The sequence below is a fragment of the Plectropomus leopardus genome, chromosome 5 (assembly GCF_026936395.1).
Source record: "Plectropomus leopardus strain MGB_pleo_1.0 chromosome 5, ASM2693639v1, whole genome shotgun sequence".
Taxonomy (NCBI): Eukaryota; Metazoa; Chordata; class Actinopteri; order Perciformes; family Serranidae; genus Plectropomus; species Plectropomus leopardus.
Window position 1 is genome coordinate 38,534,114 of NC_142180.1, and position 20,444 is coordinate 38,554,557.

At 40.7% G+C, this 20,444-nt stretch overlaps 1 protein-coding gene across 3 annotated transcripts in view; it reads right to left on the reverse strand.

The window, feature by feature from the left end:
• Positions 1 to 18,669, reverse strand: part of apc2 (APC regulator of WNT signaling pathway 2) — an 89,360-nt gene extending 70,691 nt beyond the window's left edge. Inside the window, exons 1-4 of one of the 3 annotated variants that reach the window (XM_042483799.2) lie at positions 18,591 to 18,669; positions 3,994 to 4,155; positions 1,994 to 2,084; positions 484 to 856 (exon numbers count right to left, since the gene is read on the reverse strand). In XM_042483799.2, the coding sequence (XP_042339733.1) occupies positions 484 to 856; positions 1,994 to 2,084; positions 3,994 to 4,134 (605 nt within the window). In that variant the 5' untranslated portion in view covers positions 4,135 to 4,155; positions 18,591 to 18,669. The other 2 variants (XM_088078181.1, XM_088078182.1) reach the window with 2 other exon arrangements.
• Positions 18,670 to 20,444: the final 1,775 nt, after the last annotated feature.

Below are 20,444 nucleotides of genomic sequence, written 5' to 3' on the forward strand. Positions count from 1 at the left end.
GTGTTGAATTATTTTTTTCCTTTTTCTTTCTTGATATTTCTATTATCTGTTACCTGCTGAGGGACTACAGATGTTGATTAGAATCCTGCTAACTCTGCATATTTACATTTGTGTCCCTTTTAAACAAACTCAACAGTAAATAATGTGTATTTATTTATTTACATGATTTGTTATGTTATATATATATTTAATTATTTCTTTTATTATATTTTAGGTTTACTATTAGTGAAATTATTCATGTCATTATCAAAATTTTACTTGTTTCTGTTCATAAGTTTTTGTTTTTGTTTTTTTTGGTTTATAAGAAACATTTTTTTCTAGAGGTACATTTGTGCATATCTTAAATCTATATTTTCATGCACAGATGAAAATATTCATGCATCTGAGAAACTGTTGCATCTTTCAGTAAAACTTATATTTCTAAAATAAGATTGTGATGAACTTATTTTGAAGTTAAAGGGGGAGCTGAGCGGATCAGCTGACCTCTCCTTGTACAGCTCCTCCAGGTGGTGGTCGCTCATTCGTCCATCTGCTCCACTGATCACCGCTGTTTTGGGCGGGGCTCCGTCCAGGAAGTGATGCTGCAGCATCACGGCAGCAGATTCCCCACCGGACGCCGCACTCAGACGGGACGGCGCTCTGAGCGGACTTCTGGCTCTGCTCACCGCCGCAGAGGAGGAGGAGCAGGAGGACGGAGGTAGAGCCAGACGGTCCTCAAGCTCCGCCCCTCCGATGCCAGATGGCCCCGCCCCTCCTACACCTGTTAGCCCCGCCCCTCCCAGGCCGCCCGTCAGCAGCCGCAGGTTGTGAGGTTGGTGCTTGAGTTCGTAGTAGTTGGTGAGGTCCATGTGGAGCTCTGAGGGATCAATAATTAATAATCAGGCATTCAGACCATCTGGTTGATCAGTTTCACTGTTGATTAACTTCTCTGTCTGACTTTGTGACTTTGAAGGCATTTATGGGCACAACATCTGAGTCCAAGACAAATTTCCCTACAGGGACAGTGAAGTGCGCATCGTATCGCATCCTATCACATCGTAACACATCACATCGCATCGCATCGTAACACATCACATCGCATCACATCGTAACACATCGTAACACATCATTCTGTCTCATTACGTATCGTATCATATTGTCATGTATGATATATCATATCATATCATATCATATCATATCATATCATATCATGTCTGTACCCTATCATATCGTATTATAACATAACATATCGTTATGTACCATATCATCTCATAACGTATCCTGTTGTACCATATCCTATCCTATGCTACTGTATCATATCATATCATATATGTATGCTGTATCTGTATAATATCTATATCACATTGTATTGTAAAGTAACGTATCCTAACGTATCTCATCATAATGCATCATGTTGTTCCTGTATCACATCGTAACAAAATGTTTGGTGTCGTCAGAACATCTTTAACCGTTCATCGTATGTCGAGCAGCTGCAGAGTTTATACCCTGTAACATCAGAAAGCTGAATTTAAATCTCTACATTTTGGATTTAGGAGAGATTTGTTCATGTATACTTATATTTGTGCACTGACTTAGAGGAACATATGAATTTTAAAAATGAGTAACGTCCCCCTTATAAATTTCCTTTCTTTCCTTTCCTTTGTTTCTCTCCGTCCTTCCTCCTTCCTTCTCTTTCTCCTGACAGACAGAGCGGCTGTAACCTGATTTTCTCATCAGCTGTTGTTGTTTTCAATCAAATAAAACTTAATTTCAGTTCATTGACATAAATTAACTGTTTTAATTGGATCCATTCGTAACGGGGCCGAGCAGCTGCAGCCACTCAAATAAGCTGATTGAGTCGATTCATTCTCTCCACATAATTGGCCCCTGCGGAGCCTCCAGAGCCAAACGAGTCCAATCACCTCCGTCTATGCAGAGCAGGACTTTAATTAAAGGGACATTACACCTCTTTACTTCTCTGTCGGATGATGGAAACCATATAACTGATCCGCACCTTTGAGCTGGTGCAGCACGTCGCTCCTCCCAGACGAGGCCAGAGTTCCCGCCTCCTGCTCCAGTTTACTCTGCAGCTGCCTCAGCACCTCCTGCAACAACAGCAACAACAGCAACAACAACATCAACAACAGCAACAACATCAACAACAACAGCAACAACAGCAACAACATCAACAACATCAACAACAGCAACAACAACATCAACATCAACAACAACAGCAACAACAGCAACAACAGCAACAACAACATCAACAACAACAGCAACAACAGCAACAACAACATCAACAACAGCAACAACATCAACAACAACATCAACAACAGCAACAACAACAACAACAACAACAGCAACAACAACAGCAACAACAACAACAACAACAACAGCAGCAACAACAACAACAGCAACAACAGCAACAACATCAACAACAGCAACAACAACAGCAACAACAGCAACAACAACATCGACAACAGCAACAACATCAACAACAACAGCAACAACAGCAACAACAACATCAACAACATCAACATCAACAACAACAGCAACAACAACATCAACAACAGCAACATCAACAACAGCAACAACAGCAACATCAACAACGACAACATCAACAACAACATCAACAACAACAGCAACAGCAACAGCAACAACATTAACAACAACATCAACAACATTAACAACAGCAACAGCAACATCAACATCAACATCAACAACAACAACATCAACAACATTAACAACAGCAACAGCAACATCAACATCAACATCAACAACATCAACAACAACAGCAACACTATCAGCAGCAACAACATCAACAACAGCAACAATAACAACAGCAACAACAACAACAACAGCAACAACAACAACAGCAACAACATCATCAACAACAACAGCAACAATAACAGCAACAACATCAACAACAACAACAGCAACAATAACAGCAACAACATCAACAACAACAACATCAACAACAACATCAACAACATCATCAACAACAACAACATCATCATCAACAACAACAACAACAAACAGGTTTACCAACAGGAAGTGTCACCTCAAGCTTCGCTACAGAAACTGAAATATCTGAAACTGATCTGAAAGCGAGAAAAATGTTCGGATATAGACCTCCTCAGTCCTGCTGCCTGGTCTCTGAATGTTGAGTAAAATGTCAACAAAAAAACAGCAAAATGTCCTCTCGATTGCTTTTATCCTTCAACGATAATAACAACAACATCCGAACACCAAAAATCTCAGTCAGAAAAATCATTCAAGACTCCGAAAGATTTTTAAAATATCCCATAAAACAGGTCAAACCCCCGAGCGGCAGATTCGGTCTGTCATCAACCCAAAACACGAGCGTCTCTGTCCTCATGTCCTCGTATTCCAAAATGTCCAGACGAGCGTTCTCAGCCTGACTTTGACCCTGCAGATGGACCTCGGAGACAGGCATGTCCCTCGTCCTCCAGCAGACTCACCTGCTGCAGTTTGTGTCTTAGTCGTCCTGATTGTGACGGAAACAGCTGAGCTCCGTCTGATAATCCAGCTGTCGTTAACATCTGGACACGTGAGTGTGTGTGTGTGTGTGTGTGTGGTCACATGAATGTGTGCATGTACATGTGTGTTTATGAGTGTGAAGTCAGTCAGCTGATGGGATTACTGTGCAGCAGGATTTGGGTCTCTGCCTGATTTTTCTCTCTTTCTGACTCACTTCATGCTCACTGATTATTTTCATATAAATGTGGTTCAATAAAAAAAAAAAACAAAGAAAAAACTATTATAATAATCATTTAAAAAAATAAAATTCAAAACAAAGAAATAAAAATAGATTTTTTCAAAAATAAAATTCAAAACAAAGAAATCTGCCATGAGTGAGAGGTTTATAAAGACAGCAATAACACTATAAAAAAAAAAAAATTAAAAAAAGATCTGATAAAGTCAACAGCAGTGAGCTCAGCAGAAATCAAACGTACGGAGACGCAGTAAAACGTGTCGTGTGTCCACACTGACCTTCATGCCGGTGGTCTCTGTCTCCAGTTTGGACAGGTGGTTGGAGTTGTCCTCCAGCTCCCTCCTCAGGTGGGAGTTCTCCTTTCGGAGCGCCTCCACCTGGTGGGCCAGCTGGTCGTATGAAGCCACGGCGTTGGCCATCTTCACAGCCTGCAGCGCCTCCTGCAGGAGCACACAGGAGGAGGCGTCATCAGCAAACACCAAAACCAGAATAAAACAACAGAAAAACAAAAAAAAAAGAGAAACAACACGATTCTGAAACATTTCAACATTTTGTTTTTTACTTTCCTTTTTTTTGTGGTTTTATTAAGGTAAATTTACAAATCTCGTCCGGCCTGGGAACGCCTCGGGTCTGAAATACTCGGCTCTGCCTGATGGCATCACGATCCCGCCTCACGACTCGGCCCCACGACCACGCCCCGCCCACAACCACGCCCGCCCACGACCACACCCCACGACTCAGCCCGACGATCCCGCCCCACGACCACGCCCCCGGTTAACAGAAGGAAATGAATGGATTAATATTTAGGTATTTTCGCAATCTTTAGGTCATTTCTTCTTAGTTTGCTTATTGTCTTATTCCCATTTTTTTTGAAAGAAATCAAGCTAACAATTACTGATAAAACAGATGATTTCTCTCTGCTTTCAGTGATGCAGCTTTCTGAAGGTACTGACCTCATTCGCTCAAGACGACAACGGCTCACTTTATTATTATTATTTTTATTATTATTATTATTATTATTGTTGTTGTTATTTTATTGTTATTATTATTATTATAGTTTTAGACAATACTTTAGGTTCAGTGAGCCGTTTCACCTTCAACCAAACTCCATTCAGAAAACATCGTATTTAGACCTGTCTGCCTCGTTTGCTCTGTTTACTGCCCCCTGTCACCTCCTCCTCCTCCTCCTCTTCCTCCTCCTCTTCGGCGGCAGCAGATGGCTCTCGGGGAGCGTCTCATCATCTGTCACTTCAGTTTGAGTTTGGCTCGCTGTTCCTCGGTCTGTTAGATAACTCGTTATCTAAGTTTCTCCTGCGGCTGTTTTCCAGCCTCCGCTCATCTGATCCTGAATCAGTCTGATAACACAAACACTGAGCGCTCGTTACTGTGCTCTTCATCTCTGCTCTTCACCTCTCTGCTCTTCATCTCTGCTCTTCACCTCTGCTCTTCACCTCTGCTCTTCATCTCTGCTCTTCATCTCTCTGCTCTTCATCTCTGCTCTTCATCTCTGCTCTTCATCTCTCTGCTCTTCATCTCTGCTCTTCATCTCTGCTCTTCATCTCTCTGCTCTTCATCTCTGCTCTTCATCTCTCTGCTCTTCATCTCTCTGCTCTTCATCTCTGCTCTTCATCTCTCTGCTCTTCATCTCTCTGCTCTTCATCTCTGCTCTTCATCTCTCTGCTCTTCATCTCTGCTCTTCATCTCTCTGCTCTTCATCTCTCTGCTCTTCCTCTCTGCTCTTCATCTCTCTGCTCTTCATCTCTCTGCTCTTCATCTCTTTGCTCTTCATCTCTGCTCTTCATCTCTCTGCTCTTCATCTCTCTGCTCTTCATCTCTCTGCTCTTCATCTCTCTGCTCTTCCTCTCTGCTCTTCATCTCTCTGCTCTTCATCTCTCTGCTCTTCATCTCTGCTCTTCATCTCTCTGCTCTTCATCTCTCTGCTCTTCATCTCTCTGCTCTTCATCTCTGCTCTTCATCTCTCTGCTCTTCATCTCTCTGCTCTTCATCTCTCTGCTCTTCATCTCTCTGCTCTTCCTCTCTGCTCTTCATCTCTCTGCTCTTCATCTCTCTGCTCTTCATCTCTGCTCTTCATCTCTCTGCTCTTCATCTCTCTGCTCTTCATCTCTGCTCTTCATCTCTCTGCTCTTCATCTCTCTGCTCTTCATCTCTCTGCTCTTCATCTCTCTGCTCTTCACCTTCTTGCAGATTAATTTCTGTTAACCCTTTGAAACCTGCAGCAACATCGATTTTCTTGCGCTGCTTTCACAAGTATCTAAAGCTTTGCACTTTGTTCTCTTTCACAAAAATGGGATTAAAGTCAGTGAGCAACTTGGTAAGAAATGTTGACGAAAGAATAGAAGATTTAGAGAATGATTTTAGAGATTTTATAAACATAGATAAAATGTCATATTTAAGTCGTATTGTATTTAAAGTGATCATATTAAATATTTGAAATTATGTTAAAAGTTTTTATTAATTATTAAGCACTTTTTTTCAGGTCTTTTGTTTAAAAATGTTCTATGTTGTTTGTTTAAGGTTTCTGGGTTTTTTGTTGTTTTTTTTTACTAATTCTCAGGTAATTTTCTTGTACTTTTTACTAATTTCTTGTTGTTCTTTTTAGTTTTTATTTTTTCCTTGCTCATTGCTCAGGTTTCAAAGGGTTAAACTGCAGGAAATATCTGAATATGAATTTGCGTCTTAAATATTAGGACTCTGCTTATTTTGTTGTGTATGTTTGTAGACACGTGTGCTGCTTGTGTGTATTGATTCATGTGTGCTGATTGTTTTAATAAGCAGTTGCGTAACAACATTATTGACTCTGAAGCAAACGTGGATCATAACGAGGAAACAGCTGAATTTGACAAACTGACGACACATTTCATCAGTTTTTTACGCTGAATGTTTTTACGATTGTGTTAAAAAAAGTTTTTGGATAAAATTCAGATGATGTTTTTTTGATTATTTGCATAATTACTTTATATAAACTTAAGGTGGTGCTTGTTGATCTGTTAGTTTCCATGGAAACGTACTGACTAATTAGATTCACGTTAAACCCTTAAACACACTGAAGGAGCTTTTTGCTGAGTGTATTTTGATGCTTTTGTACTTCGACATACATGAGTAGCATTTGGAGTGCAGGACTTGTAACCGAGTATTTCTACACTATAGTATTTTTACTGCAGTAGAGTAAACCGTCCTCTGCTGGTGGACAGAAACAAACACACACACACACACACACACACACACACACACACACACACACACACACACACACATAGCTCAGACCAATAACGAACGCTCACACTGAGCGTGTGTGACACAGTGAGGTCACCGCTCCGCGCTCAGAGCTGCACACGCTCACTCAGCTCCTCATCACGTGACCAAATCAGACCGTGACCTTCAGTTCAGAGAGTCGACGCGTGGAGACGACGTGACGCTGCTGTTTGTTTGTTTGTTTCAGGTGGTGAATAAAAAACAGTTTCTGTCGGTGCTGAGACGGTTCAGAGTCTCTGCAGCTGATCTGAAGTCAGCGGTCGCTCAGCGCAGAAAATGTCACCGCTGCTGCATTCATTATGAAGAGCGGAGCCCCAGGGGATTGTGGGAAAGAGGAAGGAGGAGTGGTTTTATGTGGATTTACAGGACGGGCTGCAGAGGACTGAACCACAGCAATAACCTTGTTTTGTTTTCAGTTTTCATAATTTTTATCATTTTATCAGCTGATATTTAAGACGCTCTGCAGACAAACAAAATCATTATTTGTACCACGATGAACTCAAGAATTAACAGCATTTATTCTGATGATATTAATCTGAGGGTCGAAGCTCTGGAGGATAAGTTAACCTCAATGTCCAAATCTGTCAAAGATGGGTTTCTGGATTTTTTTAACTGTCAACATTTGTAAATTAATATAAGATGAACTTAAAATAGTGTATTACCCTATTTTATTTGATTCATTTTACTGTATTATTTTATTCCACTGTATGTCATTCTATTTAAATCTCATTTTATTTAATTTATTTCAACAGATTGTATTTTTATTCCATTTTACTTTATTTTATTTTATTATTTTTTGATATTCCCCTTTTTTCAATTTAATTTAATTTTTAAATTTTATTTAATTTCATTTCACTTTATTCTATCTAACTTAATTTTATTTTATTTTTTCCTTTGATTTCATTTTATTTCATTTAATTTAATTTCGGTCTTAGTTTATTTTATTAAATTTGAATTTATTCTATTTTGTTCATTTCTGTACACTTTTGGGGGTTGGGGTGGATTACATGTGTGCTGAATCAGTTTACGGTGATTTGCTGCTGACAGAAAATGCAATATATCTTCTTTTTATACTGTTCTTATGCTTTAATTCTGGCTGTTACTTTTACATCTCCCAGTTCATTTTTTTTAAATTAGCTGCCTTCTAATAAAGAAAAACAAATTTCTTTCCACCTCGCTCCCTCTGGACATCAGCTCTTTGTTTACTTATTAAACATGCAAAAAAAAAAAAAAAATGGATGAGGGCATCGGCCGGCGGGCGGTTTGGACTTTTGGGGCCTTAAAACACAGCACAGAGACACAGCAGGACGTTCACACCACGAGTCACATTCACACATTAACGACGACCCGCTCCGCCTCCTGACGCTCCGTTACGATGTCATCGACGAAACAGAGCAGTGACAGAAACGTGTTTGTTTCACAGTCCGAGTTCTGGATCGAAGATTTCTCAATAAAGGTCATTTCAGGGTTCAGACTCATTAAGATCAACGACCGTCCTCACAAATACAATACAAAGACGTGTGTGTGTGTGTGTGTGTGTGTGTCTGTGAGTGAGTGTGTGTGTGTGTGAGTGTGTGTGTGAAGGTCCCCTTCGTACTGCTGACCTCAGCTGCTGTGTGTGTGTGTGTGTGTGTGTGTTTCTCATCAAAAACCTGCTCTATATATTGATGTTCTCTGTTACCACGGTAACAGGCCCACATCCCCCCTCCATCACCATGGTGACACATTTACATCAAGCAGTGTCTCTTTCTGCCTCTCCTGTCATCTCACACACACACACACACACACACACACACACACACACACGCAGAGCGCTCCCTGCTGCAGTCGCTGGCAGCAGAGCATGTTGGGTAAAAAAACTGTGGGAGCTCCCTGGAGGATGACCAATCAGACAGAGATTTTTAAATGAGGACCGTTAACGGTGCAGTTGCTATGGCAATGACCGATGTGATGCCTGTGACCCCGATCTGAGATGAAGAAGACGAGGAAGAGGAGAGGCGAAACAGGAAGAGACAAAAACAGCCTGCAGGGAAGTACGTTTAGGAAGTACGTTTACTCCATGACTGTAATCGAGTACTGTTTAACCCCTTAGTGACTGTTTGACTCACACACTGAGGAGGAGGAGACTGAGAATTATCCATAATTAATCTAAAAACATAGTGGCTTTATGACTAGGACTGATGTTGGTGAAAACAATAAACTCAATGAAAGTAGAAAAACATATTAATGTATAATATTTTCTTAAGCGCTTAGCTTGATTTTGAAAGTTGCATTTTGTGTGCAAAGAAATAAAGTGGGCCCTAAAGGGTTAAGTGAATTGGATTTGACTCCTTTTTGAATATGTGAAGCGAGTCATTTTGTATTTGGCCATTTCTTTTTCTTTATGTTTTTCATTTTTTGCAATTATTACTTTGATTTTTGTATAATATTTTCTTTATTTCCTTTTTACATGTTTGAAATAAATAGAAATCAAATCTAATCAAATTAAACTTAGATTATTATTATCATTATTATTCTCTCTTATGCTTCTGATGTTTCAGAGTTCATCATCTATCAGTGCTGTTTGTGCTGGTTCATCTGCTCCTCTTCCTCCTCCTCCTGCTGCTGCAGCTGATGAAGATCACTGAGGTTCGTGTGTTTACTCGCTGATTTCACGTGAAATCATCGTCAGTGTGAATCGACGGATCGCTTTGTGGAGCCGATCACAGACTGGAGGATTTCCCTCTTAAAGTCAGGTTTTCAGGTTTCTTAAACGCTCGTCCTGTTTCTGAACAAAGAGCGCGTCGATCGGCCCCTCCCCCCCAACATCCTCCCCAGCCTCCGTCTCTCCCTCTCCCTGTGGGGACTGTCTGGTTACCGTGGCAACCGCATCCTCCGGGCAAAGAGAGGAGAAGATGGCGCCGGAGAAAGGAGAGCGGCTGCAGACAGTAACGTCAGCCTCAGTGTGAAACTGAAACGCCGTCAGGACATTTTAATGTTAAAACATAAACAGGATGAGATCTGAACCTGCGTCGCTCTAACAGCTGAGAGCCGGCGAATCACACTGTTTCCTGTCAGCTGATCATCAGCACTGAACTCTGGATCAGACTGCAGGACATTCGCTCATTTGAACTGTTTTTTCCTTCAATCTAACTTAATTTCATTTTTCATGTAATTTTATTTAGTTTAATTACATTCTTTAACAAGTAATTAACAAACTTCAGGTAAATTGAAGCACATTGTGCTGATAATAGGCCAACCTCTCCTGACTGCAGGACTCTGACTTCAGCTTCTGTCAAACTTCTGTGCTGTTAATCATTTTACTCAGGAATTAAAAACTTTTGAGTCGGCCTACTTCTCCTATAGCTGCCGACAGCCTGCCGACATTCACAGTTAGAGAAAGGCTGAAAATAAGCTCATGTGCTTGTGGCCCCGGGCCCCCAAAACATTACATCTGCCCCTGGTAATAATAATGAGAGCTCAGCGCGAGCGGCCGGATGAGACACGGAGCGATGCGTCCCGCTGTTTCTAAATAATTCATCCAAAGTCTGATTAAAGCTGAAACTAACACAAAGTCGTCTGTAGAGTCTAAAGAAGTCACTTTCACCTCTGCAGATGTGTCTGTTTCAGACACTTTGGTGCTGTGAGGAGAAGCTGCGCTCTGTCTGTCTGTCTCACTGCGCTGCTGTCGGACCATCGGCTGTTTGAGCCGCCATGATGAAATGCTGTGGCTGTCAAACAGTCAGCTGTTCTGCAGTCAAAGTCCTTCACTGCATTTGGTTCTTTGCGGCGCTATTCTTATTATCATTGGCTGTTCATGTTGTCTGTCAAAACACGGCTGGAATGAGTTCTATTGACATTCTATCGATTACGTCTCATATTTCAATCGAGGAAAAGTTATATCGCGAGTGATTTCATTATCGTTTTATCGCCCAGCCCTACTTTCACTAATATTCAGAGCTTTTAGCAAACTGGTTTGATTTCTTTAATAAAAAATAGGCAACGAGCAACTTGTTCAGCAAATTGAAATAAATTAGTTGATTTAGGCAATTATTTTTAAAAGACGTTTTTCAGCAGAATTTTAGAAGAAACTCAGAACAGAAACAGGTTCAGTCTGCAGCATCAGTTGCCATGGTGATCCAGCAGGTTGAAAAAAGAGCCAGCTTCGCAGGAAACTCTGACTTGAGACTCAACAGACCTGCTGAGACACTGATCTGGACACCCCCGTGGAGACAACATGTCCACCTCCGACCGTTCAGCCATCGGACTTTGAAACCAGCTTGAAGCAGAAATCGCAGATGAATTAAGTTCCGGCTCAAACTTTTAGCAGATTTAAACTGTCAGTCACCAACAAGACGGAGGTCAAAGGTCGGAGGAGATGTTCAGTTCGTGTTTACAGTCTGAAAACACTCGTTTTCCCCCAAAAAAACGCTGTTACGTAACATGACATCATCACTCAACTTCACATCAACTTCCAGCTCAGAGAGGAAGGACTTCCTGTCCCTGAGATTCCGAACAACCCGAACATCCTAAACATCCCAAACATCCAACACATCCAACACATCCAACACATCCAGAACATCCTAAACATCCAACACATCCAACACATCCAACACATCCAGAACATCCTAAACATCCAACACATCCAACACATCCAACACATCCAGAACATCCTAAACATCCAACACATCCAACACATCCAACACATCCAGAACATCCTAAACATCCAACACATCCAACACATCCAACACATCCAGAACATCCTAAACATCCAACACATCCAACACATCCAACACATCCAGAACATCCTAAACATCCAACACATCCAACACATCCAACACATCCAGAACATCCTAAACATCCAACACATCCAACACATCCAACACATCCAGAACATCCTAAACATCCTAAACATCCCGAACATCCAACACATCCAACACATCCAGAACATCCTAAACATCCTAAACATCCCGAACATCCAACACATCCAACACATCCAGAACATCCTAAACATCCAACACATCCAACACATCCAGAACATCCAACACATCCAACACATCCAGAACATCCTAAACATCCAACACATCCAACACATCCAGAACATCCTAAACATCCAACACATCCAACACATCCAACACATCCAGAACATCCTAAACATCCAACACATCCAACACATCCAACACATCCAACACATCCAGAACATCCAACACATCCAACACATCCAACACATCCTAAACATCCAACACATCCAACACATCCAGAACATCCTAAACATCCTAAACATCCCGAACATCCAACACATCCAACACATCCAACACATCCTAAACATCCAACACATCCAACACATCCTAAACATCCAACACCTCCAACACATCCAACACATCCAGAACATCCTAAACATCAACACATCAACACATCCAACACATCCAGAACATCCTAAACATCCAACACATCCAGAACATCCTAAACATCCAACACATCCAACACATCCCGAACATCCTAAACATCCAACACATCCAAAACATCCCAAACATCCAAAACATCCAACACATCCAACACATCCCGAACATCCCCAACATCCAACACATCCAACACATCCAAACATCCAACACATCCAAACATCAAACATCCTACACATCCCGAACATCCAACACATCCAACACATCCAGAACATCCTAAACATCCAACACATCCAACACATCCAGAACATCAAACATCACATCCAACACATCCAACACATCCTACACATCCCGAACATCCAACACATCCAACACATCCAACACATCCAGAACATCCTAAACATCCAACACATCCAACACATCCAGAACATCCTAAACATCCAACACATCCTAAACATCCCGAACATCCAACACATCCAACACATCCAGAACATCCTAAACATCCAACACATCCTAAACATCCCGAACATCCAACACATCCAACACATCCAACACATCCAGAACATCCTAAACATCCAACGCATCCAACACATCCAGAACATCCTAAACATCCAACACATCCTAAACATCCCGAACATCCAACACATCCAACACATCCAGAACATCCTAAACATCCAACACATCCTAAACATCCCGAACATCCAACACATCCAACACATCCTAAACATCCTAAACATCCAACACATCCAACACATCCTAAACATCCAACACATCCTAAACATCCAACACATCCTAAACATCCCAAACATCCCGAACATCCAACACATCCAACACATCCAGAACATCCTAAACATCCAACGCATCCAACACATCCAGAACATCCTAAACATCCAACACATCCTAAACATCCCGAACATCCAACACATCCAACACATTCAGAACATCCTAAACATCCAACACATCCCGAACATCCTAAACATCCAACACATCCAACACATCCAACACATCCAGAACATCCTAAACATCCAACACATCCAACACATCCTGAACATCCTAAACATCCAACACATCCCTAACATCCCGAACATCCAAAACATCCAACACATCCAACACATCCCGAACATCCAGAACATCCCGAACATCCAACACATCCAACACATCATGAACATCCAGAACATCCAACACATCCAACACATCCAACACATCACAAACATCCAGAACATCCAACACATCCCGAACATCCAACACATCACAAACATCCAGAACATCCAACACATCCCGAACATCCAACACATCCCGAACATCCAACACATCCCGAACATCCTAAACATCCAGAACATCCTAAACATCCTAAACATCCAACACATCCAACACATCCAGAACATCCAACACATCCAACACATCCCGAACATCCAACACATCCTGAACATCCTAAACATCCAGAACATCCTAAACATCCTAAACATCCAACACATCCAACACATCCCGAACATCCAACACATCCAACACATCCCGAACATCCCGAACATCCAAAACATCCAACACATCCAACACATCCAAAACATCCAACACATCCTGAACATCCAGAACATCCCGAACATCCAGAACATCCAACACATCCCGAACATCCAACACATCCTAAAAATCCTGAACATCCAGAACATCCAACACATCCAACACATCCCGAACATCCAACACATACCGAACATCCAGAACATCCTAAACATCCAACACATCCAACACATCCAACACATCCCGAACATCCCGAACATCCAAAACATCCAACACATCCAACACATCCCTAACATCCCGAACATCCAAAACATCCAACACATCCAACACATCCAAAACATCCAACACATCCAACACATCCCGAACATCCAACACATCCAACACATCCAACACATCATGAACATCCACAACATCCAACACATCCAACACATCACGAACATCCAGAACATCCAACACATCCAACACATCCCGAACATCCAACACATCCAACACATCCCGAACATCCAAAACATCCCCAAAATCCAGAACATCCAGAACATCTCCAACATCCTAAACCGTCACCACCCAAAAACACAGATCCTGTACATCTGATCCGCCACAGAGGTCAGAGGTCAAACAGCATTCACACAGACTGTCTGAATGTAAACATCCAATTTCTGACAAAAAGAAGAATCCTCTGATGTCACTACAAACGTTAAACATGGACGAAGACAAACAGAGACAGATACAGAGACAGAGACAGACAGACAAACAGAGACAGAGACAGAGAGAGACAGATACAAAGACAGATTTGAAGCAGAGAGAGAGACAGAGACAGATACAGAGACAGAGACAGTTATAGAGACAGATACAGATACAGAGACAGAGAGAGAGACAGTTATAGAGACAGATACAGATACAGAGACAGAGAGAGAGACAGTTATAGAGACAGATACAGATACAGAGACAGAGAGAGAGACAGTTATAGAGACAGATACAGAGACAGAGACAGTTATAGAGACAGATACAGATACAGAGACAGAGAGAGAGACAGTTATAGAGACAGATACAGATACAGAGACAGAGAGAGAGACAGAGACGTCTATTGAAAAAGCCAAAATATGAAGTCAAACTGAGGCCAGACCAAATTTAAAGTGGAATTCTTTAAAAAAAAAAAAAAAGAGAGAAATTCAGAGAAAATTAGTAAACAAAAACAACAACAACAACTAGGAGTGGACAGATTATCGATCTGGACGATTATTTGGCATTTTGCAGATTATCTGTATTCGCGTTTTATTTTAATGATCGCCAATAAAATTAATTAATTAAAAAGTGCAAAAAAAGTGTGAGCATGGGAGGAACTTTTACTTTGTAACACTATTTTTATTCTTACATTTTTCATCTAAATTTTCATTTGTCTTTATAAAACAAAGTTGCGGTGAACTTTATATGATGTTGACAGTTTCTGTTTTGATTAAACATTTGCTAAAGGCATTTAAAAAACGTTTTTTAGATTCCAAATTCTACATTTTGACAGAAATATTTTCATTTTTATTGTAAATTCATATCAGTTCCAAATATCGGTCATCGGCCTCATTAACTACTGACAATCGTAACGGACCTGAAAACCAATATTGGTCGACCGCTAATAACAACCCATACCACTAAGAGAAAATACACATCAAAAATACGAGCAGTAAACACAGAATTAAGACTACTTAGTTCTTTGATTTCTTGATCTTTTAAAAGTGACTTAAATTCTCCGACAGTGATCAGTTTCAGCTCCTTCTGTCAGTTATTTCAAGTATAAAAGTTTAAATTTAACAGATTAATAGTTTTTTTGATTCTGTGTGACTTAATATGAACACGTTAAAATGCAAATTAAATTAAAAGATAAATTAAAACAGATGAATTAAAATAGACATAATCAGGAAGACAGATGATCACATCGTCATCAACTGATTTGATTTCTTTCAAAAGCATTGCAAAGCAACAGAGAGCAACTGGAGAAGAGACGATTCAAAATGAGCAAGAAATTAGCAAAAATTACATGACGATTACCCCCAAAATACCAAAGAAAATAAAAATGAAAAATAAATATAGAAAACAAAGAAACAAACAAAAAGTAAAACAACAACAACAAAACAGCAAAAGAAAAAAACAAAAACAAGGAAATGACCTAAAAACTGCTCAAAAATAAAAAGAATTCTGGAAAATAAAACAATCCCAAATAAATAATCACGATATCAGTATAATTCTCTGGACATTTCTCTAAAACTTCTTTTTTTTACCATGATTCTGAATGCAGCACTAGAAAAGTGACAATCTGGGTCTCAAAGGGTTAAAAGAGGTCACTGATGGTGCGCACATTAATGTGAGCCTTAAACGAGCTGCACAGTTTCCTTCTCAGTGATCCGGTTCAGTCCTCTGCTCTCAGTTTTATCTGTTCTCAGAAACCTCAGAGAAGCCTGCGAGCACAGATAAACAACGTCTGCTGATTTAACCCTTCAGGAGAAACACGCAAGCGTTCATGACCTCCAAATAATCAGCTGATTTTTTCTGCTGAGACACAGATTTCTGTGAGCAGCAACACGTCCCTCTGCTGCAGAGACGGTCCCCTGTCCACATACCTGTCTGCTGATCGGCCTCCATCTGATCAGCGCCTTACTTTTCTGATCGATCTCCTGTCAGACGACACTTTGACTTCACTTTCATAAAATATGAAGCTGCGGAGACGCCAGACGCTCTGCAGGGAAACAATCCCTCCTGTTCACTTTGCTCTCTGACAAACACTCACCATGAGGACAGGTCACTTCCTGGTGGTGTGTTCAGGGACACTCAGACACCTGAGGCACATTACAGTCAGGAAGTTCAAAAAAAAAAAAAAAAAAGCATTTTAACCCACTGAAACCTGAGCAATCTGTCAGAAACACGGGGAGCAACTCTAACAAGACACAGATCTGCCAAAAAAAAAGTTTAAAAAAGTAACAAGAAAATTACAAAATTAAAAACAAAGACAAAGACCTAAAAGCACTGAAGAATAAAAAAAATATGTATTCATTTTAAATATAACATTCTTATAATTTAAATAATAATAATAATTTTTAGGATAATTTTCTAAAAATTTTTCCATCTTTTTAAAAGTAATTTAAGCTAATTTTCTTGTTAACTAGTTTCCTGCAATTTCTTGCCAAGTTGCTCATTTCATTTTTTCAGATATTTTCAACAGAAATCAAAGCGGCGTGTTTGTGAAAGGCGTCTGAACGCAGCGCAGGAAAAGACGATCCAGGTTTCAAAGGGTTAAAGACGATGAGGATGAAGCTGAGCTGTTTTCTCAGAAATGAAACCGTCTGAGTCCCTCTGCTCATCGATCACTTCGTTTGATTCACGTCAGATTAATCTGAGAGTTCAGAAACACGAAGAACGTCACACAAAATCTCGAGTCATCGACTCGTTTGTGTCTCCGTGTTTTGACTCTGTTTATTTGACGAGGATGAACGAAGTGACTTTTGATCGAAGTGAAAATAATGATTCATTAAACAGCCTCATACGGTGGCCCTGAGGGTCAAAACTAGGGGTCGACAGATTATCGATCTGGCTGATTATTGGGGCCGATATTGCAAGAAATTAATAATTTAGAAAATGATTTTTAGAAAGACGGGAGAGCATTTCCAAAATTAAACTGTATTTATGATTATTATAATTTTATGTGTGTAATTATTTTGGGGAGCTATTATAATTTGTGAGCACTTTTTTTCATGTTATTTCTTCTTTTTTTCTTTTTTTGTTTTGATTTTGTTTGTTTGGTTGTTGTCTTTTTCTGTTTTTGTTTTGCTTTGGGGGGGGGCTTAAAAATAACTCAACCATATTTTAAATTATTATTTTATGATTTTAAATCATTACTTTCCCGTTTCCTTTTTTTTTTGTCTGGTTGTTGTTTTCTTTCAGTTTTTTCCTTTATTTTCTGCTGCAGCCTCCAGCACAGCACCATCATTACCCAGTCAGACCAGGACAGACCAGGACAGACCAGTACAGACAGGGACAGACCAGTACAGACCGGGACAGACAGGGACAGACCGGGGCAGACCAGTACAGACCAGTACAGACCGGGACAGACCTCATAAATCACCAGCCAACACAAATTCATGTTAGACTGAACATGAAGCAGCTCATGAGACAGTTAAGTCACATTAGCAGCAGCTGCATTCATTCATTTCAAACACTCACAACCTCATTTACTAAATCACTCTGATTTCCTTCTATTTCTCATTTTTAGATTTGACCTCTGATGTTATTTTTATTTATTTATTTTTTGCTGCTGCTTTTTTTCTGACGCCATCAATGATTCATCAGCTCCTCCGCCCTCCGCCCGCATCAAGGAGGGGAGAGAAAATAGGACGCAGCCCCCAAAAAACGCATGAATGATGAACGAAATGCAAATATAGAAATAAAAATGCCGCTTAAAAGCGAATTTAAAGCTCAAACATGTGAATTTAACCTCTCAGTGTGATTTAAAGCCGCAGGTTTCAGGATCTGCCTCCTCCACCCGAAAAAACAGCTGCTTATTGTCTGTCAGTCGCAGCTTTCAGCTGCAGAGGAACCGAACCGAGCCGAGCCGAGCCGAGCGGGTCGGTGTGCACGGTTTACCCGCGTTAAATATGCAGATAGCACGAGACAAGTGCGAGTTTAAGGGAATATAAAGAGCGAAAATATGAAGAGCGATGCGCGCTTACCTCATGACTCCGAGCTGAGCTGAAGATCACTGAGAGACGGAGACAGAGAGGGAGGGGGAGGAGGGGGGAGAGAGAGAGAGAGAGAGGAGGGGAGGGGAGAGAGAGAGAGAGGAGGAGGAGGAGAGAGAGAGAGGAGAGAGGAGAGGAGGGGGAGGAGAGAGAGAGAGAGGGAGGAGGAGGAGGAGAGAGAGAGAGAGAGAGAGGGAGGAGGAGGAGGAGAGGGGAGAGAGGGAGGGGAGGGGGGAGGGAGGACGAGGAGGAGGGGGAGAGAGAGGAGGGCGGAGGGGGAGAGAAAGAGAGAGAGGAGGGGTGGGGAGGGATGCTGTTGCAGGTGCATTTCTATATGTCACTCTATGAAATATTCATTTTAATCCATTTTAATGACCTTTAACCTTTGGGGACAGTTTGTCTCACTTTAGTCTCTTTTCTTCTTCCTGTTGTGATAACTGTGTGTGTGTTGATGCATGTGTCCTAAATGTAGTCCAGATTGTGTATTTGAGTGTAATCAGTGAATTTGCAGCTCAGCTCCTACAATAAGTCTAAAATACACTGTGGAAACTAAATAGTTACATTCAGACTGTTCAGGTCCAAAAATGCTCCATTGAAACCCATTCAAACTGACATTTTTGATCCCACAGCCATCAGAGCAGAAAAACAGGACTTGTATTATTTCTGGGTGTCATTCTGGGCTTTTGACTCTGAATTTGTCATTTTGACTATTTTCCACCTGATGAGGTCATTTTGACCATATTTGGCATATGGAGGAAATACATGCTATTTCCACTAGGTGACCTGTCACAGTCAATGTAGCTGCTGATCACTGACATATCCCAGACTGTCAGCAGCTACACTCACACACTGACATATCCCAGACTGTCAGCAGCTACACTCACACACTGACATATCCCAGACTGTCAGCAGCTACACTCACACACTGAGGAGGAGGAGACTCAACATCATTCATGTTTTTCATCTATAAACATAGTTGCATCATGAAAAAAACTGACATTTTTCATCTGAAAATTAATGAATATTTGATATTTATAATTAGACTGATGTTGTAGAGCGGGCCCTAAAGGGTTAACGTGTGAGGTGACGTCAGTTATTATCACATCAGTTTAAGCTCCAAAATGAAACAGATGATGCTGTTTCTGGTGACATTTGGTTGTTTTTCAGTGACACATTGTTTTTTAGAAACAAACTGTACCATTTCTGGTGGCATTTGTGCGCTGAACCTGAGTGTTCTTCAGCTGCACATGAAACTGTTTCAATGACGCTCATGCACCAAATCTGTGGGGTTTTTTTTTTTTTTTTTTAAATGAATGCATTAGATTGTTTCTAGTCATGTTTGAGCACAGAACCTGGGTGTTTCTCAGCAACAAGTCGCAGTGTTTCGAGTGATGTTTGTGCACTGAATCTGGGTGTTTTTTTTAGCAACACATCACAATTATTCAGTGCTGTTTTCATTATCACATTCCTTTACTGAACCTGTGTGTTTTTCGGTGACACATCGTGGTGTTTATAGTAGCATTTGTGGACCAAACTTGGGTGTTTTTTCATTGTTGTTTTGGAGCAAATCACATTATTTTAGGTGACGTTTGTGCACCAAATCTGGGCATTTTTAGCGCACCATTTCTAATCACATTCCTTCACTGAACCTGTGTGTTTTTTAGCAGCACATCACACTGTTGTCTAACATGCTTTTGCAGAGTCTGGGTGATTTTCAGCAGCACTATTTTGACTAATACTTTGTGGTGTTTCTAATAGCATTTGTGTAACAAACTTTGGTGTTTTTATAATAAAATATCACAACTGAGAGTCAACAAGTTCACTTCAAGCTGCAGACTCCCTTTT